The sequence below is a fragment of the Columba livia genome, chromosome 1 (genome assembly GCF_036013475.1).
Source record: "Columba livia isolate bColLiv1 breed racing homer chromosome 1, bColLiv1.pat.W.v2, whole genome shotgun sequence".
NCBI classification, from domain to species: Eukaryota; Metazoa; Chordata; class Aves; order Columbiformes; family Columbidae; genus Columba; species Columba livia.
The window spans coordinates 148,325,662-148,350,620 of record NC_088602.1 but is presented as its reverse complement, the minus strand read 5'-3'; the positions used below and the strand labels follow the sequence as shown (position 1 = coordinate 148,350,620).

The 24,959-nt window shown below is 44.6% G+C and overlaps 1 protein-coding gene across 4 annotated transcripts in view; it reads left to right on the top strand.

Moving 5' to 3' along the window:
- The window catches only part of STAB2 (stabilin 2), an 85,727-nt gene extending 61,865 nt beyond the window's left edge, over nucleotides 1–23,862 (top strand). For all 4 annotated transcript variants that reach the window (XM_021284689.2, XM_065037189.1, XM_065037179.1 and 1 more), the window contains 25 exons: nucleotides 360–479; nucleotides 923–970; nucleotides 2,753–2,836; nucleotides 2,937–3,083; nucleotides 3,470–3,595; nucleotides 3,944–4,003; nucleotides 4,545–4,721; nucleotides 4,804–4,893; nucleotides 5,675–5,821; nucleotides 7,075–7,131; nucleotides 7,582–7,705; nucleotides 8,952–9,101; nucleotides 10,925–11,029; nucleotides 11,421–11,528; nucleotides 12,145–12,338; nucleotides 13,334–13,475; nucleotides 13,796–13,929; nucleotides 15,071–15,236; nucleotides 15,466–15,572; nucleotides 16,209–16,328; nucleotides 17,076–17,234; nucleotides 19,213–19,320; nucleotides 21,786–21,914; nucleotides 22,990–23,109; nucleotides 23,720–23,862. In XM_021284689.2, coding sequence (XP_021140364.2) covers nucleotides 360–479; nucleotides 923–970; nucleotides 2,753–2,836; nucleotides 2,937–3,083; nucleotides 3,470–3,595; nucleotides 3,944–4,003; nucleotides 4,545–4,721; nucleotides 4,804–4,893; nucleotides 5,675–5,821; nucleotides 7,075–7,131; nucleotides 7,582–7,705; nucleotides 8,952–9,101; nucleotides 10,925–11,029; nucleotides 11,421–11,528; nucleotides 12,145–12,338; nucleotides 13,334–13,475; nucleotides 13,796–13,929; nucleotides 15,071–15,236; nucleotides 15,466–15,572; nucleotides 16,209–16,328; nucleotides 17,076–17,234; nucleotides 19,213–19,320; nucleotides 21,786–21,914; nucleotides 22,990–23,109; nucleotides 23,720–23,770 — 2,973 coding nt within the window. In that variant the 3' untranslated portion in view covers nucleotides 23,771–23,862. The remainder of the gene's footprint in view (nucleotides 1–359; nucleotides 480–922; nucleotides 971–2,752; nucleotides 2,837–2,936; nucleotides 3,084–3,469; nucleotides 3,596–3,943; nucleotides 4,004–4,544; nucleotides 4,722–4,803; nucleotides 4,894–5,674; nucleotides 5,822–7,074; nucleotides 7,132–7,581; nucleotides 7,706–8,951; nucleotides 9,102–10,924; nucleotides 11,030–11,420; nucleotides 11,529–12,144; nucleotides 12,339–13,333; nucleotides 13,476–13,795; nucleotides 13,930–15,070; nucleotides 15,237–15,465; nucleotides 15,573–16,208; nucleotides 16,329–17,075; nucleotides 17,235–19,212; nucleotides 19,321–21,785; nucleotides 21,915–22,989; nucleotides 23,110–23,719) is intronic.
- The last annotated feature ends 1,097 nt before the right edge of the window (nucleotides 23,863–24,959 follow it).

Sequence of the window (24,959 nt, the reverse complement as noted above, 5' to 3'; positions counted from 1 at the left end):
GTAAGCCAATGCTGCTTTGGCAGAGCAGACAAGGCTTATCCCTAAGGTCCAGAGTGAAACTTGCATGGAAATCTTTTGGAACCTTACAGCACCATGAACTGAAGATATAAGGAGGGAATCAAAACTACATCTTCTGTGTAAACAGAGAGATATTTCTTCTGAACCTAAAATGCTCTTTATTGTTTGCAAAAAAGTATATACCATCAAAAGTTACAGTAAGATCTGGTTTCAAAAAACTGGTAGGATTAAGTCTTTCTAAGCTATATATGTCAAAAGAAAAAAAAAAAAGTGGTGAACTAGAATTATTTTGCACACCTGGCAATGAAGGAATTAAATTTTTTAAATTTTGATCTTACAAGAATAATGGAGGCTGCAGTGAATTTGCCATCTGTAATGACACCGAGCTGACAGAAAGGACCTGCACCTGCAAACCTAACTACATTGGTGATGGATTTAAGTGCCGTGGCAGTATCTTCCAGGTAAAGTGCTGCATGTTTGCTGTCCCTTGTTTTTCTTTGGATAGTTATTTAATACAATCATTCTCTCTTGAAACCTGCCAATTTTTTTCTTGGACAAAATGGTAAACCTGCCCTAGAATTTGAAATTGTCCCAATGCAAGAAAGCAGTAACAGGATGCTGCAAGATAACTTTACCTGCCAAAAAAAAAAAAACACCACCAAACCAAACACACACCACACTCAACAACTGATGGACAATTGTTATGACTGCAGTACTAGGGAGTTAATACTAGTATTTTTATTTAGAGCAAGGTAAGAATAGAACAGGAGCAATACAGAGAGCATTTATTCCAAACAAGAAGTTCTCTTTCTTGTCTGAGTGATTGAGTGATGTGTTTGTTTGCACTCTATAGATGTCACCTCACATTTGCAGTACTGTTACAAAGCCTTGTTCTTGATTGCAGGAACTTCCCAGGAACTCCAACACATCTAGGTTTTACTACCTATTAGAGGTAAGAAAAGGGTGAGTGGGTTGTTTTGGGGATGTTTTTCCCCCTCAGGGGTGTAAGGTGGGGAAGCAGGCAAGAATCTGGCATGTACCAATATCCTTCAACTTAACGGGATTTGGATCACCGGTCACAGAATCATAGAACATCCTGAGTTGGAAGGGATCCACAAGGATCATCGAGTCCAACTCCTGTCCCTGCACAGGACAACCCCACAGTTCACACCATGTGTCTGAGGGCTTGTCCAGTCTCTTCTTGAACACTGTCAGGCTTGGGGCTGTGACACCTCCCTGGGGAGCCTGTGCCAGTGCTCCACCACCCTCTGGGCAAGAACCTTTTCCTAATGTGCAACCTAAACCTTCCCTGGCACATCTTCCTGACATTCCCTCGGGTTCTGTCGTTGGTCACTAAAGAGAAGAGCTCAGCACCTGCCCCTCCTCCTTCCCTTGTGAGGAAGCTGTAGCCGCCATGAGGTCTCCCCTCAGTCTCCTCTTCTTCAGGCTAAACAAACCCAGTGACTTTAGGCGCTCCTCATATGGCTTCCTCTCCAAATCCTTCACCAACTTCATAGCTCTCTTCTGGACACTCTCCAGTAGCTTTATATCTTTTTTATCCTGTGTTGCCCAGACCTGCACCCCGTGCTCCAGGTGAGGCTGCACCAGTGCAGAGCAGAGCGGGACAATCACCTCCCTGCCCGGCTGGCAATGCTGTGCTGGATGCACCCAGGACAGGGGTGGCCCTCTTGGTTGCCAGGGCACTGTTGGCTCATGTTCAACTTGCCGTCCACCAGAACCCCCAGATACCTCTCCACAGAGCTGCCAGTCACTAATATTAGAGATGCTCTAATTTAAACTAACTGCCATTAAAATCTCTAGAGTATTAATGATCAAGACCAAGATTCCACGGAAATGTAGGGCCTTCAGACTAGACCTAAAACTGAAGCTTTCACCCCTTCACAGTCTGAGATCTGCACGGACATCTCTCGTGTCTGATTTGAGTGAATATCCCTCTTGTACTACCCCTGCTGCATTTCCAAACTGCAATGCAGTTTTCAGTTGGCTCTCTGAAACATCACAGGGTGCTGTGTGTGTTGCTGGATGGCCAGTGTGCACCGCCAATTCTTACTGCTTTTTGGAGATCGGCAGTAGTAATTCTCTGTTTACTCTGGGCCTCAGGGCAGCACAAATCTGTATACTGGACTGCTAGTCCAAAGACTTGTATTTTAGCTCCGATTCTACTCCTGTGATAGGCAGATGGCCTCCTCTCACTTTAGCAGACCTCTCTTCTTATTTTGGTTTGTCAATGGTCATTGCAAAGCATGTGCAATACCCCACATCCTCTTGTACCTCTAGCAATAATTAATGTATTCCCAGTTATGAGCAACCACGTATCAGCTAAATGCATGTACAAACACATGCCTGTTATCCAGTCTTGCTTTTCTCAGGAGGAAAGGGTTTATTCATCCTTCCTCACCCAGGAGGGAATAGCCCTTTCCACCCTCCCTACTCTTCATGTTTGTTGCAACCTTTATCTCTTCTTCTACTGTTCATTGCTGCAGAGGAAATGGAGACTTGGCTAGAAGCTGAAAGAGCAGAGAGAAAAATCTTCCATTTTATACCTGTGGGCAGAGGTGACAGACAGGTCTGGGAAGGAAAGTCCACACAGTACAAGAGAGTTTTTCTCACCCTTGCATTGCAGGGAAGGGAACCCAACATATGGCAGCAAGGGGGCTGGGAGCACTATGCGCGTTAACAACTCATTACTGCTTTGTCCTCTTATACTTGGCAGGCCTCATCTGTCAGAGATATTGCAGGCCCTGGCCCTTTCACTCTGTTTGTACCTCGCACAGACATACTAAACAGCGACCCGCGAGTAAGTAAAAAGGCCAGAAGTTTTTGGCAAGCTGACCATGAGTTTTTGGATTCAGTTGCCTTGCTCAACCACTTCTTAAATCCTCCACTTCCTGCTGCAGGTCAAGGACTGGACTGCCAAAGGAGTGATGCCTCAAATCCTCCGGTACCATATGGTGGGTTGTGCCAGTCTATTGTACAATGACCTGACAACAATCACCAACATCACCTCTCTCCATGGGGACCCAATACACATCAGCTACTCTCAGGTAACAGAGTTTGAAGAGACAGGGGACAATAACAAAAGTCTGTGCTCATTCAGCTTTTTTAAAAAACCTGAATGGTTTCCTTTCCTCATCTGATGCACAAAAAATAAATAAATAGCATTAAAAGAAGATTGCCATTCAGGTGAAGCATTCTGTGCTTATCTGCTATGTGAAGAGTGGAGTTGTACAACCCTTGCTTTGATGCAAGTTGTTTTGTCCTCAGACTCTGGGTTTATGACCATGATGAGAGTCTGAAAAAGAAAAAGGCAATTTATTAAAACTGAAGCTACTGTTTGTTACAAAGAAAGGATGGTGTGGGCTCACCATGTCAAATAAATTTGGCATCACCCTCCCATGAGGTTCCACAGGTGTTTTTGTTGCCTTTCCAGAACTCGGTAGTTTTGAACAACAAAGCTGAAATCATACTCCATGATGCTGTTGGCACAAATGGCGTGATCCATGTCATAAACCAAATTCTGGTCCCACCACGTATGCAGGATTTCCCCCCTAAGAAGGTATGTGCAGTTCATTGCCATTCTCAACCCACAGGCTTTTCCACAGTTACTGTTAGTTATATAAATCACATAAGTCACCAAAAAAAAGATATATACATATATATTCTAAAAAGACCTTATACAAACATTGTTTGACACTGCTGAATAAATTAAATGTTATATTTAAAATTAATTCAGGAATTACAGTTATAGAAAGGACAGTATAAAAGGATTTCTCCACAGGGGTTTTACAGTGGCTTTGATTTCATAATAAGAAGTGACTTATGGGGAAAGCAAGCTAATATCTGCTTTTTAAATACCCGTATAATGTATTTATGAGATAAATTACTGAAATTCCTTTCTTTGTAGGAAAGCCTGAAAATGGTTGCAGCCAAACATGGATACATCCTGTTCAGCAGTTTGCTAGAGGTAAGGACACAAGAGACAGGAGCCATTAGACAAAGGTTTTAAACACTTTTTTTAAAGACAAAAGCACAGACATGGCACATGGCATCACTGGCAGGATGGTGTTCAATGGAGCCGAAGGGCTCACAACACAGTACAACACAACCATGGTCACCATGTGATCCCTCTCCCACGGACGTGTGAGGATGTCAATAATACCCACAGCCACATTTTCCCTCCCCACTCAGCTCTGTCCTCCCATATGTACCAAATTATGTGACCAAGGTTTGACCCATGTATGAATTTTTGAGCCTAAAGTTGAGCCATCAGCCCCATTTTCAGTGGGCAGCCCTGAGTGATGAAGCACTTCTCAGAAGTCAGTCATGTAACTCAACTTGGGCAGCTCCACTCAGCCATCTGTTTTTTAAAGTCATGGTGTTTGCAGGTTGGTGACCAGGCAGCCCACAGGCCACTGCTCCCAGTTATACCAGAGATCCACCCCATAGGTTCAATGTCATTTTAGACGGAGCATTAACCTTCCATCCCAATTTTTGGCGTGTTGCAGAAAAACAACCTTCTTGGCCTGATCTACGATCCTATTCACAAACCCGTCACACTCTTCTGGCCCACAGACGCAGCTATCCGTGGGCTGCCACAGGAGCAGCAGGACTTCCTCTTCAAAAAGACCAACACCGACAAACTGGTGCAGTACCTCAAATTCCACGTTGTCCGTGATTCTGCGGTAAGCCCTTTATTTTTAGGAGTACTGCCAAGGCCAGGACATGCAACCCCAGACACATGCATCTCCCCTGTTTCCTTCCCAGGTGTTGGCCTACCAGCTCCCCAGCTCTGCCTCGCTGAAGACCCTGCAGGGCTCCAACCTCAGCGTTAGCTGTGGAGATAACGGGGAGGTTGTAAGTGTTCACACCGCCAGCACACTTAACCCTTCCCCCTCCTGCAGGACCCACTGTGCTTGTGTGTAGTCCCCAAAGAGGGTCAGAGGCACGAAAACTTTGTTGGTCTTCACCAGTCCATACCAACCATTACAAAACCAGGGCAGCCAACCCATCAGATTCAGCAAACTACATGATTTGCAGGACTCCTTGGAGCTGCCATTTTCTCTGTTGTAAGATACTGTTTGTTCAAAACAGCTCTCAGTTACCTCAAAACTGAAATACCAGCACATTTTACTACAATGAAATACACAACAGAAAATCACTAAGGTGAACCTGGCTTTGGCAAAAGCCCCATGAACATAGCATCTGCATGCACACTCTGATTTGTAAGGACTTACGAGCTATGCATGCATCCTGTTATGCCAGAATGGCACATTTTTCTTTGCAAATGTATCAGATCATACCTGGCAAGCATCTGCCTCTGAAAACGTGACTAAGCCTAAACATGCATAGGTAAACCTGTGAACATCTGGCTTGTTTAATCTGTCCCTTTCAGGAAAGGAAAAAGGTCTGTCCATCTGAGAGGTTATAGCATTCAGCCACAGGAAGAGAAGTCCCCAAATTGGTTTCAAGCCCCTGCAGCTGTCAGTGTTACCTATGGGATAGTTCAACACACCAAGAACGTTCCTACAACGGGAGGATGATCGCCAGCTCCCATTGGAGCCCTGGATTCAGCCAGGCTCCAGGGAAGACCGGCTCATGACTTGTTACACTCCCCTCTCCCTATCCCATCTCTCAGGGCGCCCTTTTCCTGAATGACAGACAGTGCAAGATCGTGCAGCGGCAGCTGGAGTTTGACGCGGGCATCGCCTACGGCATCAACTGCTTGCTGACGGACCCCAGCCTGGGGGGACGCTGTGACAGCTTCTTCACTGTGGATTTCATGGTCAGTTCTCTTTTTTGGTCTCCCATCCTAGCAAAGACACAGACCAAGGGCCAAACCCTGTCCTCACAGAGACCAGGGCAACACCCGTGGCAGCTTTGACACTGCTGAGATTAAGTCCCACCACTTCAGGATGGCTTCATCTGCTGCGCTGGTTAGAGCTTGGGTTAAGAAGTGCAGTACAAAGCCTGAAAGATACACAACAGAAATCCTACATCCACACTAAGCAACATACATTCCAAGTGGTTTCGGTTAAGACCCATTTAGTGAGCTCTTCCCTGTTTACAGTAAGAACAGTACCTTACAAATGCAAGCATAAATTTGAGCATGGACAGATCTCCTTATCATCCTTTTAAATTAATACAAATTCACCTATGAACTTGGTCATACAGACTGCTTTTACGAAGTTCCCAAGTACAAAGAAACGGCATTGCTGTCACAGCTGCACAGGCTGCTAAGGGCACAAGATAGAGAGCTGCGTAGTCTGTTAGCCAGGCTCTTGGTCTCCCACATTTCTCGCTTTCCCAGAAATATCCTTTAACACACCTGAACAAGCATTGTTAGTGAGGAGGACGTTTCCTCCATGAACTTTGATGGGTCCCACAAACAGGAGGTTTGGAACCCGTTTCAAAATGGTTTCAAAATCATTTTATTTGAATGTATGAAAAAGTTACCTAGAAGTAAAAAACAAACAGACCAACCAACCAAAAAAAAAAAAAAAAGGGGCCAGTCTTAAAAAAAGCTAATTGGAATTTATATTTTGATGATGATGATAAAACCAACACTTGTGTGTAACCCATCTGGTCAGGTTACCTTTTGTTTCATGTTGTTATTAAATTAAATTAAATTAAATAGATATAATTTCCTCAAATCTGATCAGCGCTTCCCAAGAAGTAACCATTTACCTCTACTCCCAATTAGACATCCAGATCTGATGCAGAGCACATCAGTATTTATTTGAAAAATATTCACCATCTCTTCCCTATTTGTTTAAATCCAGAGCAAAGTTTCTTCTTCAGAACTTATATTCTGGTATCAAAACTATTTTCTTGCCTTTCATGGCACTAAATTAATGCAACTATTTTGTTGTAATTCTCTTCTCCTTTTTCCAGAGTTTTTAATAATCTGTTTAAAGTGTAATAAGCCTAGACTCTACTCATATTTGCTGTTCTCATAAAAGACTTTTTGTCCATGTCAAACAGCCTTCTGTTGCCATTATTTTAATACAGTTTTTTCTTTTCTATTTTTTACAACAGGGACATTGTGTTAGCTGTTTCAGTAATTCTAAATGCCCTCCAGGGACAAAACCAAAGGTAATGCGTTAAAATTTTGCATTTAAGCAGTATTATCCTGCTCTTCTATGTGCTTCACGCAAGGAAACTAGAATAAGTTGCTTTGGAAAAATAAAAAGAGAACCCTCAGCAGTGAAACCACGTTGTCCAGTGATGCCATAAAGCATCAGGGACAAAGCTGTCACTGGGCAAACACCCATACACTTGTGGTGGGGGACGTTTGTCAGTCTCACACAGTATCAACTGTAGCAAGTGCTTTGGTTGACTTTGGAGCAGCCCCTCCATCCTCATCAATGGTGCTCAGCAAGTGGGGAATCAAAGAGAAGGCAGGTGCATCACACTTCACACATTGCATTTTGGTGCAATGTGCATCAGAAACTGCTATTTAAAGAGGAAATAAACCAAACCACCACATAGCACTCATCTTACTGTGTTTTTCCCCCTCTCTGCGCTGGCACATGTGATGCCCAGGAAGAAATCCAGTGGTGCACGTACAGGTACTTTGGGCTACGGAGAGACGGCTGCCGAAGGAACTGCTCCATGGTCATCCACACGGCCAAGTGCTGCAAGGGCTACTTTGGACCAGACTGCCAAGGTAGGACACACACCTCTGCTGGTACGTGGCCTCCCCAAACACAGCTGTGCAGCACCCAGCAGGCTAACTGCAAGACCTGGGACAGGGGGCATGAAGAGAGACCAGCTGCAAGATGGGGAAACTCTGTTGCAAGAGCTAAAGTACGCAGAAAGTATTACTGCTTTTCCACTCCAAATAATCTCTTTTTCACGTTTACAGCAAGTTTGAAATGCCATTCTAGTGGCAAACTAAATGAATGCTATAGGGCAGGAGTGTCAAATTCATTTTCACTGGGAGCCACATCAGCCTGGCGGTTGCCTTCAAAGGGTTGAATGTAATTTTAGGATTATATTAATGTAATGAGTCCTACATTTATACAGTCCTAAAATTACATTTGGCCCTTTGAAGGCAGCCGCAAGGCTGATGTGGCCCCTGGTGAAAATGAGTTTGACACCCCTGCTACAGAAAGTAAAGACTGCCCTGCTATAACCAAGCCCAGCGAGTCTTAATTGGTCACCAGCTGAAAGTGCTTTCAACACAAAAAAGGGCATCAGGTTCATGACAGTGATACCAGGACACACCAGAGACACAGCATACAATTCCTCACCCATGTGCAAGTGCACACATCAGTGGAGTAAGCTCAGATATTGTAGCTTTGAACAGGTGTGAGGCAGTTTGGGAAGCTTTGTCTGCAGCTGCTTGTCAGCAGGCACTAAGGAAAGGTGTGCTCCTTCACCTGCTAGCCCCACGGGGAACAGTACCAAGGCTCTCACAAGAGCACAGGGGGTCAGGATCTGGGTTAGGATCTCTGCTGGCAGAGGGACACACAGCCCTGCCAGCACACTGGCTGGATTTCAGAAACACATGGGGATCCCAAGAAATTTTGTCCAGCCCAGCTGCCTTTTGTGCTCACCCCAGCAGCACAGAGACCACATGGATGTGCACAAGCAAGGCTGGATTTGGGCAGGGTCTGGGCAGTGCCATTCACTGATGGATCTGAATGAGCAAGCACCCAGGCAACAGCACCCAGACCCAGGGCTGGGAGCGTCCACAACACTTTTCTGACAGGAGTTGTAGAAGTGCTTCAAGGAATTTGGAGCATGAAGCTTGCAAGTGTCACAGGTGCTTTTACACGCCCCAACAAAGATGCATTTACAAGCCTTTCCCAGTTCAAGGATTTTTACAAAACAATAAATAACAGTGACAATGAATAAACACACACTTGAGCTAAACAGCCACTTTTTCTTCTTTTTCTTAAACCTTTCAGCTTGCCCTGGGGGCCCAGAGACCCCATGCAACAACCACGGCTCCTGTGACGATGGGTACAGCGGGACAGGGGAGTGCCGCTGCAACAGCGGCTTCAATGGGACTTCGTGCGAGCTCTGCTTGCCAGGCAGATATGGCTCCAGCTGCAGGCGTAAGTTGAAGTTTCCTTTCCTTGCTGTTGCCCACATCACGCCTAAACTATTTTGTCAGTGATAGCTTAAGTAAACCAAGAAAGGCTTCCCCTTTTCAATACCAACATTTTTCTCCAAACACCTCCTCACACAGAGGGGTAGCACAAGGTCTCAGAAGGGAAAAGGAGAAGGCAAGGGAGCAGATGCTTCCTTAGCTTTCTCTGCAAGGCTCCTCCTGTTCTCGTATGGCACACAAGCAACAGAGGATGGAGACAGAACTTCCATCAACAAGTGTTTTCAACTACAGCACAGCCTCCTACCTCATCCCCATCAAGGGAAAGACAGCACTTTAGCAATGTGATTCCTAAAGGATGGCAAGAGACCAAGGCCACACACTACTTTTGCAGAAAAGAAAAAAAAAGGACACCAAGATGAAGATAGTTTGTGAAGAGGGTCAGCAGCCAAGAAACTTCTGACATAATCCATTTCATTGTGGCTTTAAATGTAAACTAGGTGGAACCGGGATCAATATTACCCTTGAAACTTAAAATACTTTCCCAACATAAAGCCTTCAGATGGGAAGCTACAACATTAACCCTTCCATCCTAACTGTGTCCACCTGTAGTGCTCATGAGGCACATACAGAGGGGTCTATAAGCTAGGTATCTTTGGGGTGGAGGCAAGACACTAGCTCTGGATACCAGTGCTCAAGGGTATGCTTACCTGCCATTTATCAGTATATAGCACAACACGGCATAAACTGTGTGAGCTGGTAGTCTGACCAGATTGTGCTAACAGAAAGAATGCTTTATAGCCTCTTTAATATATATTTATGTCAGCCAAAAATTAGATAACCAGACAATGAAACTGCTTTTCAGCATGACCAGGTCTTCACAGAATTAGTTTCCCAAGTCCTGCATAATTTTCCTCTTTAAACAGCAATATTTCAGGAAGAGGGGAGAAACAAGACAGGGTGCTATTTCATTACATTATACAACAGAGAGCCACCAATAATTCTGTAAGAAGGACTCTGCATGTAAGTTATTGCAGGGTCCAAAGAATGGGAAAAAAAAAATCACCTATAGATCAAATCACTCCATCATGCTTCAGTTTGCAGGGCAGAAGCAGTAACATCCCATGTATAAAAGGAACAAAAGGGATTCAGAAGCTTTTAGTCATAAAAATACCAAATTAAAAAAAAAGCTAATCTGCCCACATTTTACAGCAAAGGGATAATCTCATATTTGGCTTCCTTACTCAGACTTTTTCCCCAAGCAGCAACCAAGCACATTCTCTCTCCACGCACCTCACTTCTCTCTGGCTAAAAGGCTTCCCCACAACTAGAGCTGCCGCACATTAGAACAGGATGGGGCTGGATCTTCAGCTCAACCATTAACTTCTTCCCACCACAGTTCTTTGTGAAGTTTACCACTACACCACAATGCAGATCAATATACATTTTCATTTTCAGAGGAACAGTGAATGAATGCCAGTTATTAAACCATAGGTTCACAGGATAATTCAGGTTGGAAGGGACCTCAGGAGGTCTGTACTCCAACCCCCTGCTCAAAGCAGGGTCAGCTTTGAGCCCAAACCAAGACATTCAGGATGTCTCCTGTTGGGCTTACAAGCCTCCAAGGGACGAAACTGCCCATCCACTCAGAGCAGTCTGGCCCACTGCTTGACTGGCCTTGTGGTGAAAAACCATGAGGTTAAATTTATCTAAATAATTGCTAAATAATACTGTATCTAAACTGACAGTCTAGGTAATGTTTCTCTAGGGAAAGATTTTCCCCTTTCCCAAAGGCAGCTCTGTAATTGATCCCTCTCCATTCTTTTGCAGCCTGTGAATGCAAGACCAACGGGCAGTGTGATGAAGGATATTCAGGAACAGGACGATGTTTCTGTGAAACGGGATGGACTGGCCGGCTGTGTGAAACCAAGCTAGGTCTCTGCCTCCTCCCAGCAGGCTCCATTGGGTGGAGCCATGGGCTGATGGCACTTACAATCAGTAGAGCATTTGCATAGAGAAGAGAAAGAAAGGGTTAATAATGCCAGAAGCCCTCACTGGAGGCTAAGGGACTCTGTTCTGAACTTTAAACATCTCCCTTCACCTCCCTGTCTCCTTTGTGAACCAGGAATATAAGTGTTTATCTCCCCCCTGGAGGGACTTCGGGCTATGTGGGAAAAGATATCACCCTAGAGCTAAGTAGTCAAAAATCAATTCTTACGGGTTTTCCAGTTACCAAGACTAATATGAGGGCTTTTCTTTCTGCGTGAAACAAGGGCATCGTAAGATAAATACCATCTTCACCCCAGCCGTTCTGCCTTCCCCACAGCTCTGCAGCCGGTATGCTCCCCAAGCTGCTCCCCCAATGCCGTCTGCACAGAGAACAACACCTGTCAGTGCAAGCCCTTCTACAACGGGGATGGGATCACCTGCACAGGTGAGCTCCCTCTGGCACGGCCTGCTACAAGAAAGCATGTTGTCCCCTCTTGCACATACGCTTGCATGCGGTTACTATCTAGTATGAGATGTTTGCTACCAAACATAAAAACTGCCACACTGCAGCAAGTGAAACAAATGTAGAATATATACAGATCAGTGTTTTCCGAAGCAGGTGGTTGGCTTCAACAGGCTTTACTGAGCAGAACTATGAACAAGAAGTGTGCTTCAGTCAGGTTTTAGAGACAAAAGAGTTTTCAACAGGGTTTCCCTTACAGGATTTTCTTTGATGACCTCAGGTAAGGCAGTTCCCCAGTAACATCACTGCAGAAATAGTCATTCTTTCTCAGCCAGGTGTCTTGTGTCCTCCAAAGTCACCTTGGCCAGAAGTCTGCAGGCTGATGCTGTGTCTCTTAAATCAAGGACACCCTGTCAAGAGCTTCAGAGCCCTAAAGGATAGCCTTTGCACAAGTTCAGGAATGCCTCAGAAAACTCATCAGGACTTTTTTTCCCCAAACAAAGTGTTCTAGTGTTTTTAGTGTACCTTAAAAATCTAGAGATGGTCTATCTTTTTGAAGATCATCCTTTACTCACCTGTTTTCTTTTCTCCCGTGCAGCTGCAGACCTCTGCAAACAAAGCAACGGCGGGTGCCACAAGGCAGCAGACTGCACACAGCTGGGAGTGAGTGTCTTCTGCAGATGCCAGAAAGGATACAAAGGCGATGGCTTTATGTGCCTTCCAATAAATCCTTGCGCCGACGGGTTCAATGGAGGCTGCCACGAGCATGCCATTTGCACTGTCATAGGACCTGTAAGTTGAATGATTTCTGTCACCAGCAGGGAATTCTGAGGCATTTCTGCCTGGTGCCAGCAGAAATCCTTCCTCTGTCTGGATCCCACTCTCTACCTCTCACAGCCCCTGTTTTCCAAAACAACCTTTACATAGCTCCAGCCTGCTTTCCCCATCAGTTTGGTATCCTGTCAGCTGAGGGCTGAGGAACAGTTTGAAATCTTTCTTCCGGGGAAAGGGGTACTACAACAGATGGGGTGTCTTGCATGTGTAATTTTTCTGTCCCCTGCTCAGCTCTCCCTAACTGGATATCCCTATTTGCAATAGGAATTTGTTGGATTGAAACTGAATGTATTTTGGTAGCTAAACCTAGGGACAGTTGGGAGAACAGTGTCATTTGTTGGTTGGCTGGACCCAGCTTTAAAAGCTCTGCAGCCACATTGTACAAATTCCTTGGCCCACACGGTCAAAGTTGTTGAGGAAAACATGTGCAGTGACTTGATCGAGCACTTGTCCTGGTGCTGTCAGTGTCACTGTCCATTGCATATTGGTGGCTTGTCTGATATATCTTCCAGAAGCTATCTAGAAAAGTCCTGCTGCTAATCCATTCCAGCTGCCAGCCATTGCAATTCCTGGATGTCACCAACTACTGCTTGGTTTATAGTTCTTAATGTATTATTATCAGTGGGATACTAAATTCCTTTCATGCTTCCATGCCCTATCATTTAAATATCATTTTGATGGGCTTGCCATCCATATTTGTTAATTATGTGTCATATAATTCTCCAATGCGTGTTATTAGTTTTGTGAATGGAATTATGTTTTAGTATTGATTCAGCGAAGAACCCAAGCCTGTGTAAACGTTTTGCTTAGAAGAATAAACATCAGCCTCAGAGTTTGTGGTCAGTTGAATCACAGTTGTTGGTAGCAACTTTCCTGTTTGTCCATTCCTGTCTATATCAAGTAAAATTTTTCCAGCAGTCAGCTAAGTACTTGTTTTCGCCTTTTTTCGCCAGGACAAACGCAAGTGCGAATGTAAAAATAACTACATCGGTGATGGGCTGAACTGCTCAGTGATGCAGCTTCCTCTCAACCGCTGCTTGCAGGACAACGGGCAATGCCACCCTGACGCTGACTGCGCCGATCTCCACTTCCAAGGTGAGGAGGGCACACCGTGAATGCCATGGGACTGAGACATGGCTGTTCCTGTGCTAATGCACTGAAGCCAGTGACCAGGATCCTTGTGTCCCCTTGAAACAATGAGATGATGAAAGTTAGAACATGTTGCTTAAATACTTTGCAATACCGGATTTCTGAAGGAATAGGTGAGGGCATCCAGGTAGGAACGTTACCCCTAAGGGAACCATCTGTCCTAATTGCATTTCACAAAGTTCACAGGTATTTGTACAGCACAGTTGACTCTGTGGCCAGACATGGAAACCCCCTCAGAAAGAGCTGGTCCTTCTCTCTCTTTGCAGATACCACAGTTGGGGTTTTCCACTTACGGTCTCCACAAGGACAGTACAAAATGACTTATGAGAAGGCAAAGGAGGCCTGTGCCAATGAGTCAGCCACTGTCGCTACGTATAACCAGCTGCTGTACGCACAGAAGGTGAGGTAGCATCACTGCTGGAGGAGATCCTCAGAGCAGACCTAGCCACAGCACAAATGGACAGGGAGGAAAAAGGGGATGGCTCCATGCTAATAAGCTTCATTTTCCCTTCTTTCCTTCCCCCATGCCCTAAGGTACATTTGGCTGGGAGCAGTTTCCAGGCTGTTTATTGGTTTCACACCTACTCATACAGCACTGAGACCAGTTGCCAAGTTTTTGTTTTCAGTTATACTGGGGTGGGATGGTGAAGTCAAATTTACAGTGTTTTCATGGGGGTTTTAATTAATAGCACTCCTTAAAGAAATATACCCTTCAGAATTATGCTTAGATTATTTTTTTTTAATATAAGGCTCCAGGAATCCTTTCCCCAAATGCTGTAAACTTAGCAGAGCCAATTCCATTTTCTTTTCCTTGAGTGTGTTATAGACAACACATGGCTGACATCAGTGGGATGAGCATCACACCTTGGGCTCATAAAACTTGTTTTAGAAGGGTGGGCAAGACTGCCTCTGCCTTTCTGTGTCCTTCCCATCTGCGGAAGGAAGACAGACAGTCACCGTTTAGAGACACCTTTAGCAAAATGTGAGGCTGGACCACAGCCAGCAAGTAAACCTCCTTCTGCTTCCTGAGGACATTCAGGCTACAGCCTGAGCTGCACATCCCCTGCACCCTATAGTCTAAATATTTCTCTCAAAGCAGCAAAGTCAGCAGTGGGGCTGGCTGCGGCACTTCTGGGGAGTTATTTTCTGTGTTAAGCTGGTTTGTGAGCCTTTCCCACCGTGACAAAAGGTGGGCTAGTACACAAAAGGATTGCATGTCCCCCCTGTGGCTTTCACACCCACCTCTGATCCTGCCCAGCTTTGGGCATGGGTCAGGTTTTCCCAGAAAAGTCTCCCTTGGCCCGTATGGGGAGCCACTCAGTCTCAGAGAGGCCCCATCTCCGCAGTCCCTTGGCCCAGAGCTCAGCTCTTTGCAGGGTGTCAGACAGATGGACAGACAGAGCCCCCTCAGAAAGACAGCTAGTGGATGGGGTGCTGCCTGGGTGTCCAGGGGGGGACAATCTCTTTTGTCCCCAGCACCCCAGCCCCATCACCCAGCTCTCTCCCCAGTGTGTTTTCCCTTATGGCTGTGCCGGCTGCAGGCGAGATACCACCTGTGCGCTGCTGGCTGGCTGGATGGCGAAAGAGTGGGCTACCCAACTGCCTTCTCCTCCCCAAATTGTGGCGCTGGGCACGTTGGCATTGTGGACTATGGGAAAAGAGTCAACCTGAGTGAAACCTGGGATGTCTTCTGCTACAGAGAGAAAGGTAAGAGGGTCCTTTATTGCATCCCTCTGCGCAGAGACGGAACCCGATTTTCAGTTCCTTTGGTCAGCAGCAGGTCACCAGATAACATTGCAAGAGATTCTGCATCTTTTTAACTTAAAATAAACAAAAACCTCTGTTGCTTGAAAGTTGTTTTTCAGGCACAGGGCAGCCTAAAATCTTCTAGCAAAGATTGTTTGCCCACGCTGCTATCTGTGTTTGTACCTTCCAGAGGTGAACTGCACCTGCAAGCCTGGCTATGTGGGGGATGGCTTCTCCTGCAGCGGGAACTTGCTGCAAGTGCTGACGTCCTTCCCAACGCTGACCAACTTCTTGTCGGTAGGGCCCACAGCCAAAACGCTGCTCGATGGGGTGAGGGGAGAGAGGCACGGTCTGCCAGCAGCTTGTACCTCGGTGTTTGCTTTCCTAGCAGGTAACAACACCACACCAGCAAAAGCAACGTGGAGCAGTCTAAATCTGCACTATCAAAATCAGAACTTAGGTTTTGGCATTTTTTTAATTACTTGTTTCAATGAGGTTTTGGGTTTCTAAAACTCACTTGGTAATTAAATGTTACTGCAGCTTTAGCTTAAGGAGGATTCTCTGCACAACTGCCTCTGGCTTTCTAAGCATCACAAGTAACTGTGCTTTGTAATTTTATTGAATTCCTACTGGGGAAAGGCCAAACATAAAAAGGGTCCTTTTCTTGCTGCTCCTCAGAAAAGCATTATGTGTCTATACCCCATAGACACCAAGGGCCCAACTCCTGCAAGTCACTTTAAGACATGCTCATCAAATCAGCAGCTAAAACTTCATTTTGAATACAAACTTTTTTTTGTAATATCACTCTAGAGCTGCTTCATAGCTAGTAACAGAAAGCTGCTATGTCTTTATTTACATGGTCTCATCTTTTCAGCTCCCCACACAGGAGCGCACAATTGGTCTTTAGTAAAGCTGGATTTTGTTTCTGCCTAGGACATCATGGCTTACTCCAACAACTCTAGGAAGGGGAGAGAGTTCCTGCGGTACCTCACGGACCTGTCAGTGCACGCCACTCTCTTTGCTCCAAATGATAGCGGGTTAAGGGAAAATGAGGTCAGCGCTTTTTCCTCTTTTCCTTCCTCATTTCAATAACATTTTTAAACAGCCATTATAGCTGTATCCCTGTGAAATGTAAGCTTAAAAAATAATAATCTCAGTATGACATTTCTGTGTAACGCCACATACTTTAAACTGCGCTTCTGAAAGTGATGAGTTCATCCTTTCCATTTTTCTTTCACAGTTAAGAGTGCAAGGCCATTGAGCATTCAAGTCAATACAGAGACTTTTCCATCAGGGAGTCTGCCTGAGATGAAGTCTGTTCTGGCTTATTAACATTGAACACAACTATTTGAAGAAAGAAATGCACAGCTTTGATATTTCCTACAAATACATTAAAGGCATCTGTTCCTAGCTTCATTTCCATGCTTATCCCTTTTCACTTTCCTTTCTTCAGTCGAACATTGTCTCAAACAATTCACATGGGTTTCTGCACTGGCTTGCATCTTCAAGCTGTTGGGAATCTCTCTGAGGCTCATCATTTCAGGTCTTCATACAAAAGAGTAAAATCCCTTGTCTTGCCAGAATCAAGGTACTGCCTGCTGCAGGCAGCCATCAGAGGCCAGCAGGGACAGACAATCCCACTGTTCACATCCAGATTTCCCAACAGCTCTACCCCACGTTGCACTTGCTGCAGCATTAACAGCAAAGAGGGGAAAAAGGTCAGAGGCACTTAGCCTGCTGGTAAATCTAGAGGATTAATGAGATCTGTTAATGTTCCTTGTATTTTGCTATTGTTTGCAGACACTTTCCGGGCGAGACATTGAGTATCATTTATCTAATGCCAGTATAATGTTTTATGAGGACTTGACCAATGGCACCACCCTTCTAACTCGCCTTGGGGAAAAACTCCTCATTACAAATACCAGGGGCCAGGAACATCAAGCCCCCACCACTGAACAGGTACCTTTTAAATAAATCTCCCATCTTTGTGCTTTTTCCCTTCCTTATGCTATACCTGTAATCAGGTAACACACTGATCCAGAAAGCAATTCAGTAAGGTTATAGTGGGCAGCAATGAGAAGCTGCCTTCAGAGGGCTCTTTCCTGCCCACAGACTGCAGGATAGCAGCTGGCAAACTGCAAATCTACAAGTTTGCAAGTGGCCAGGCTGTTCAGATGGCCTGCAGGAACGGCAGGATGGGGATAGGGTCTTGGTTCAATCCTTCTCTTAGCCTGGCGGGATTATGAGAGATGGCAGTGTGATAGGAGCAGAGATGAGAGCCGCAGCTTATCATCAGAGAAAGGTGTTGGCATTTGCAAAGTTAACTTTAAAGGTAACTTTCTGGGAGAGAGGAGACCCCAGCACAGCTTTGGCTCAGAGCAAAAGTGGAAACAACATGAGTTGACATTTTGAATTGCTCTTTTGGTGGAGTTCTTTTAAACGCAAAACTTTATATCCCTTTTGAAACGGAAAGTATCCTCTGACATTTTAGGGGATTGCATCTTTTGAAAACACACTCAACTACTCATTTTATCTTAAGAAAATACTTGCTGCCCAAGCATTTCAGATAACATCTGTGACAGCAGCCCCTTGAGACCAAGCATGAGAATTATCACGCATGTGATTTGTATTTTCAAAACCGCTCTATACTGCAAACTCAGTAATCACATTAATAAAGTATACCTTCATGAGAGATTGCGTGCAGCAGCACAAGGCTTTCCTGTATCACTCATTAGTATGCAGGAGCTCTTTTGGCTCACTTTCATCTGCTATTTGAATTACAACAGATTCGCCTTAAAAAAAATTATCCTCCTTTCTTCAAAAGCTGCCAAGGGGAGGCTCAGAGCCCATTAACACATATCTTACTCCTGTACTTCAGAAGCTGGTTGGAAATGTGTAGCTTTTCTTACTCCCCGGAGGAGCAGATCAGGCCCCTGGTTCCCTTGGCCACAGTGATGCTCTGTGGCATGCCAGGGTGGGAAGGAGAGGTAGCAGCTGCTTTCTGTACGTGTTCCAGGTGACTGAGCACCCACCTGTCCCAGCACACAGGGGCAGAGCCCAGGAGCTTTCCCCGGGACCCTGGCAGGGCAGTGCAGGGTTGAAGGAGAGGGAGGAGGACATGGTGTGACTCCTACACCACTCTGCGGTGCCACCACAGCTGAGCCTCTTCCTCCCTGGGCACAGAAAGTCACCATGTGCTCTCGCAGCAGCAGGGTACCACTTTGTGCCAGGGCAAGAGCAGCTCCCAGCTCTGCTCACCAAGGAGAAGCCATTTTGCTAAGGTGAAATTCAAAGCAGTTTGCAATAGCACAGACATCTATGAACGCTCCTTCCCAAAACACAGACACAGGCTGGAGAGACTCAGGATGAGCCCAAAGCAGTCAAGGACTCCCATTTTCAGCAGAATTTACAGAAGTGTTGAGGTGGCAACAACTGATCCTGTCCCTCTCCCATCCTGATATGTTGCCATGTGGGGTCACCTTCCTGCTCACAGATGCTAGGCCAACAAATAAACTGGGGTCAATGACTCCCCATCAGTGCTGACACAGCTCTCTCAAACCAGTAAGCTCGGAGAAAGCGGCATCCTCAGCACGGGAAGCAGCTGTAAGGGAGGCAGGCTGCAGGCTGCCTGGCACTCAGGAGTAACAGCACTCCTGGGCACAAACATCACAACAACCTTTATTAGAAACAAACAAACAAACAAGCAAAAAAAGACAAATAAATTCCTGAAGACAATATGCAGGTAATGATGATGGCTACTTCATGCACAGGATTGCCATGACCAGCCTCAGGCCATCCCAGGCTGATGGCCAGGGAGGCAGCAGTGTAAACATTTTTCTCTGTGTGTCAGTAACTGAGGCGGGGAAATAACCTCGAGGTTTCAGTCCCAAAGCAAGAAGGGTCAAAGCTCAGCTCTGATTGCTCTTTCTCCTGGCAGAGTGAGATCAGATATGTGGACAGAAGTGCTATTGTTGAGTGGGATATAATCGCTTCCAACGGCATAATCCATGTCATTTCAGAGCCTTTAAAGGCTCCACCAGCACCTGTAAGTACCGAGTGATATTTTTTTCGGGTGGTGAGAGGTGGCTGTGGCTTAGGTCAACCCATTGTTCACATTCATATATTCCCAGTTTCCCTCCCATATATGCAGTTCCTATTTAAAAGGTTAGTTTGAAAGAAAATTAGAAGTTGAGAACGAGGTACCAGTGAAGATTGTTCAACATGTTTCTGCCTGAACAAGTTCTTTCTACATTTATTTTCTATAAATAAAATAAAAGCTCTATTTTATAATGGAGCTCATTTTTATAATGGAGGTTTTATAAAACTCAATTCCAGTTCTTTCAGAAAGGTCTTTTAAACTTCTAAGGAAAATGTTTAATCTTGGCTTTGCATTCATTCCTATCCAAATCAAGGTGTCTTAGAGACAGATTTTTTTTGTCTACACAAATCCATGCAATAGTCCTAGTTATCCAATTATCTATCCCATTAGAAAGATGAAAGCAAGCAGTGCATGGCAAAATAGCACAGTTAGAAAAGGGTGCCATCCGTTCCATGGAAGCAGTTGCACTGCTTCACGCTAGAACAAAAATGGGACAGGGCCCAGCAGCAGGGAGGCAGGAACATTGTTCTGTTTATTTCCCACCAGCAAAGTTAGTGCTTTGTATGAAAGGGAGGAAAAACATTTTGTTCACCTGCAATGCAACTGGTAAGTTTCACAAAAGTGATCCCTGCTGCCCCTGGGGGAGGTGCACAGGGAACACCTTTCTTTCCAGTATAAAATGTTTTCCGTAACAAAGTGTTCAGATGTGCAGTGTTAGGGCTCTGCTGCTCTGTTCCACGCAGGGTACTTACCCTGTGACAGCCCAACACAGGCTCAAGATGACCTTGCAAGACCCACCACTTATCTAATCTGAAGAACTCTTCTGTCAGGGTAACTCTGATCCTTTTCTCCCTGCACTGAAGGGGCCTCACATTTACAGCCCATCCACTCGGGAAGTGGCTAACCAGCTGCCTCCTCGATCCACAAAATTAATCCTATTGATATCCTATTTCTCACTTTCATTTTGTTCTGAGCAACCATTTCTCCTTCACAAATCCTCCCTCATGTTCCTAGAAGCTCAGTAATATGCCTGCACAATCACAGTTCACAAAAATCCATTGCAGCCTACAATCCTCAGAAGTAGGAAATGACACGCTTGGGTAAAAGCATAAATTACTGCTTGAAAATGATTCAAAATAATAGGCAGTTTCTGTCAGCCTACAGCAGCATGATATTACAGTCTTTATAACACCTTTCACATCCCAGAGGGCAACCAAATGTCTTCTAATGTTTAGCTGTCCAGCTGCACCATGTAAATGCCTTTGTTTTCTAAAAAAAAGTAAGTGAAGTGAGCATATCTGTTAAGACAACAATGTGATTTGTTTTGCCAGTTTAAGTTTAATAATTAGGTTTCTAGTTAGGAGACCACAGAGCTAAGACATCACATGGAAAAGCAACCTTTACAGCATACGAATATTTTACCCAATTCCAGATCCCTCCTCACCTGCTCGATTGCCAGCAAGACCACCCTGCTTTGCGGAGATTGCAGCCTGAGTGCCTACATGCTTTGGGATCCTTCAAACTTATTGTGCCCCCTAAACTGTTGACCACATTCGTGGTTATCAGTCTAGCAGGCTACAGAGCTGCAGAAGGCAAAGTGTAGTGGCATTTCTCCCATTTAGATGAAATCCAGATCACGTGTGAATTTTATTCCTTCACCTCCATATTTATTAAAATATTTATAAAATATACAGTTACTTGGATTGGCACTTTACCTGCTTGACCGAATAATGATTTCAGGTTAAGGGCATTGCATGTTTTGGGGCAAAATTACCCACAGAAGGCAGGTGTTGGGCCATTGGCGGATCGCAGCCTTGCGCACCCTCCACACAGGCTGGCAGTCCCTCTGACCAGCAAGGAGAGGAGCTTCATCTCAGACGCAGTTTGGTTTTAGGCCTGGTAAGAGGGGCTCAGAGGATGGGGTACACGGCTGCCCATAGCTGGCAATAACCAACACCTCCCTAGAGCACAAAAAGCAGTGATTCTGTATGATTCTGTGAATAGGCTTGAACTCAAACAGAACTCTCTAGGACTGCAGCACAGGTTTCCGAAGCTGCTTAAGGGAATTTGGTACCCATTTCTCCTCCTCAAGCCAATGAGCTTTCAGCCTCATCATAGCCTCTGTAGCTACTCTGACTAGAAAAGATTGCTTACGCATGCTCTGTAACTTCAAAACTGTGAATGACATGAAGCTGTACTAGAGCTGATGTCCGGTGCCCCCCAAAAAATCTAGCTGGTAATTACTATCAAAAGGCCATATTTAACTGTCTCCAGGGAACGTGTATCAGGAAACACAAGCACAAAAGCAGTTCAGGACTAGGGCACATCTCAAAGAGACACTGTGTGTGCTCAGGTGCTGGAAAGTGACCAGTGCCCATCTGTAACTCACTCACATTCTCTCTTGCTTCCAGGCTCCTCTCCATGCCAGTACCGGGACAGGAATATTCTTTGGCATCTGCCTGGTTGCTGGAATTGTGGCTTTTATCGGATATTTTTACCTCAGGTTCAGGAAGAGAAACATGGGCTTCCAGCACTTCAAGGTAAGATGACAGACAGGAAGGCAAAGCAGGGAGGCAGCACTACCCCGGACCCACCTCCAAATTCTCTTTGCATTTTATTAAGCTAGAAACATTCCCGATCACTTCCCACTGGAACCACTCAGACTAAGACATGAAGAAAGTGGGGAGGGCTCACACACTTTGTCTTGGGCATGAGCTTACACTTGCTCCCCCAGACCTCTCCCTCTAAGGTGCCCAATGGAGTCCTGCTCTCACAGAGGCTTCCAACACCAAGGACTGGCCAAAAGCTTATTTAACTGCTCAGCACCCATTCAGAAATCTTTGCCTCACCAGACCACCTACCCTTAGGGAAGCAAGTAATTACAACCCGTGAAAGGGCACCTGTTCTCTTCCCCCTCGCTGCTAATAGTTTTGCTGTTCTGGAGGTTGAAATGTTTGACAGGAAAAAGGCCGGGTTCAAAAGTCAAGCAAATTGAAATGATTGTCAGTATTGAAACATGTATATTTCTTATACTGATTGCACTGCCATGCTTGCTTTCTGTTAACTCACTCTGCTAGCCCTACATAGTACCATGAGAATGTGAAACCAGCCAGCAACCCCCAAACTACTCATAGATGAGGGATGACCAAAAAAGTGTTACAAAATACAAAAGAATCGATCAAAAAGCAAGTCTACCTAGAAGTAACCAGAAATCCCTTCCTATTCTAGACCTTGCCTAATGTGGTACATCTTCTAGAATCAAAAAACAGGAGCCATGAGCCAGGGGAAACACTTGTATTTTTATATAGTTACAAAGAGAGCCCTCAGGACCAACCAGGTACTTCTTAGCCCAGGCACAAGGCCAAGGCCATGATTCCTGTCTTCATCTTTGCTGAGGCTTAAAAATAATAACAGAGAGAAAAAAAGGTACCAGCGTTAAGTGACCTGAGATAATGCAACAACCCAGAACACCGTTCATACCCAGAGATACTGATGTAGATGATAAAGCCAGTTCAGTCACAACACTGCGTCAGTTGGTAGAGAAGCTTAAGTGCCTCCTCGCTTAATGCACCGGTAGGAGATTAATTTTAAGCATGTTTGTGTGATTTTGTGTAGTCAAAGGATGACACTGATGTAACACCACTGGACAAGTCACAGCCTTCGAATATCACCAACCCCTCTTATGAAAGTTCTTCTGCACTGACTCCACCAGAACCTACTTATGATCTTTTCTCAGTAAGTGTTCATTTTTGTTTGAAATTAAGACTCAATTAAAATCATGGTAAGAGGGAACAGCTTTATGAAAAGAAAATGTCTAGTTGGGAAAAAAAAGAAAAATCAATCTGATGAAACAATATTCAAGTTCCTGGCTTTCCTGTCTTACCACTGCTAGAAACAGTGTCTGTGGCCTACAGCTGTTGTCTCAAGACTACCTTCAAAGAGAGCTGAATTAAACTGGACTTCAAATGCTGACAGATACCAGTGACATGTCTATAAAAACTTAAAAAGCCATCCAATTTTGTCTTCTCTTTGCTGTGAATGCAGCCAAGTGCCGTGCCAGCACTCTGCAAAGAATCTGAAATGCAATGGGAAGGGGGCTGGGAAACACAGGAAGGAAAGATTGAGTAAAGCCAGCATATGTGATTAGCCTCAATGGTCCAATTCAGCAATACCCTCATGGATGTGCAGGGTCTAAAATCAAATAAATCTTTTTGCATCCAATAAAAAGACTTGTTAGGTGCAAAAATGTCAAGTGCAAACTCTGCCTTCTGTATGGATAAATTTGCCAAAAAGTGACTTTCATTTCCTAACACAACATTCAAGTCTTTTTTTTTCTATTTTATAGGATTCAGATGACCAGCAGCTTGTCATAAGTGGTCCTCATGATCAGAATTAAAGACTGAATTTGGCATCAATCAATTATAAAGCATATTTCTATTTACACTTATTGTGAAAATAAACAGCACCTACATGTTTCAGGGAATAAAATCTTGTTACAAATTTTAAAAGAGCTTTGTTTAAGATGCAGTCTGTACAGTCCACAGAGTTACCCACCTCAGAAGCAGTGGCTGTATATGAGCAATATCAATTGAGAGTGCCAAATGCAAAATTGAGCCTCAAGTAACCTACATAGAAGCAAAGGAACACTTCTCTCTGAAAAGTATGACTTTCACTAGCCTGCTATTTAACTGCTTTTATTCTTCTGCAGAGACTTTGAAATGGATTCAAACACACAGCCAACTTGGCAAATATCCCCAATTTGCGACTACTCCAGCTCTACACTTTCATTTTTGCTCAGTTACATCTAGAACTGGCAAGTATGAAACAGAACGTGTGGTAAACTAGTATTTTTTAAACTTAAAGGAATTTTTGCTAGGATACTTTCTTGTAAGAATTCCAGCAGCAGGAAACGCATCCAGCCTGTCCACCCTGCTCAGCTCCTTTAGCTTTTCTGTCTTTCCTCCAACTTGACCGTGGTTTGTTTACATCTCACCTCATTGTACAAATGGAAATAGTAATTGTAGCAGGTTTAACAAGACATATAGGTGATATATGAGGGTATCTAAATAGTAACCAAATTTTTCTTGAGCCGTTTTTGTGAAAAGTGGATAATGAACATACCCTTGCCACGTCATGTCCACATTCCATTTTTAAAGTCTGAGAGAAGAAGCTACGCACTCATTCACATCTGTTACTTTTACCAAGCACGTCAGCATTGCCTTTCAACTGACACACAGAAATAACACCATACTATTAGAAGCAAATCAAACTTGAGTTCGATTGCTTTCATTTCCCCCCCTCAAAACATTAACACCATAGCAAACTGTGAGAACACTACAGAAACCACAAAACAGCAATAAAAGGAAGATTTTCTCACTTGCAGCAGTAACGTTCCCCTGTGATGTTGTCAACGTTTGGCTTGCTTTTACTTATAAGATATTTTTAAAGTTAGAACACAAACATGCCTAAACACACATATTAAGGGGAGTTTTCCCCACAGAGTTTTGCAGTTAATACAACTCACATTCTGTCCTTTTCCCCAGTAACCCAAAATACTAAGTGTTGTAGGGACCAAAATATAAATT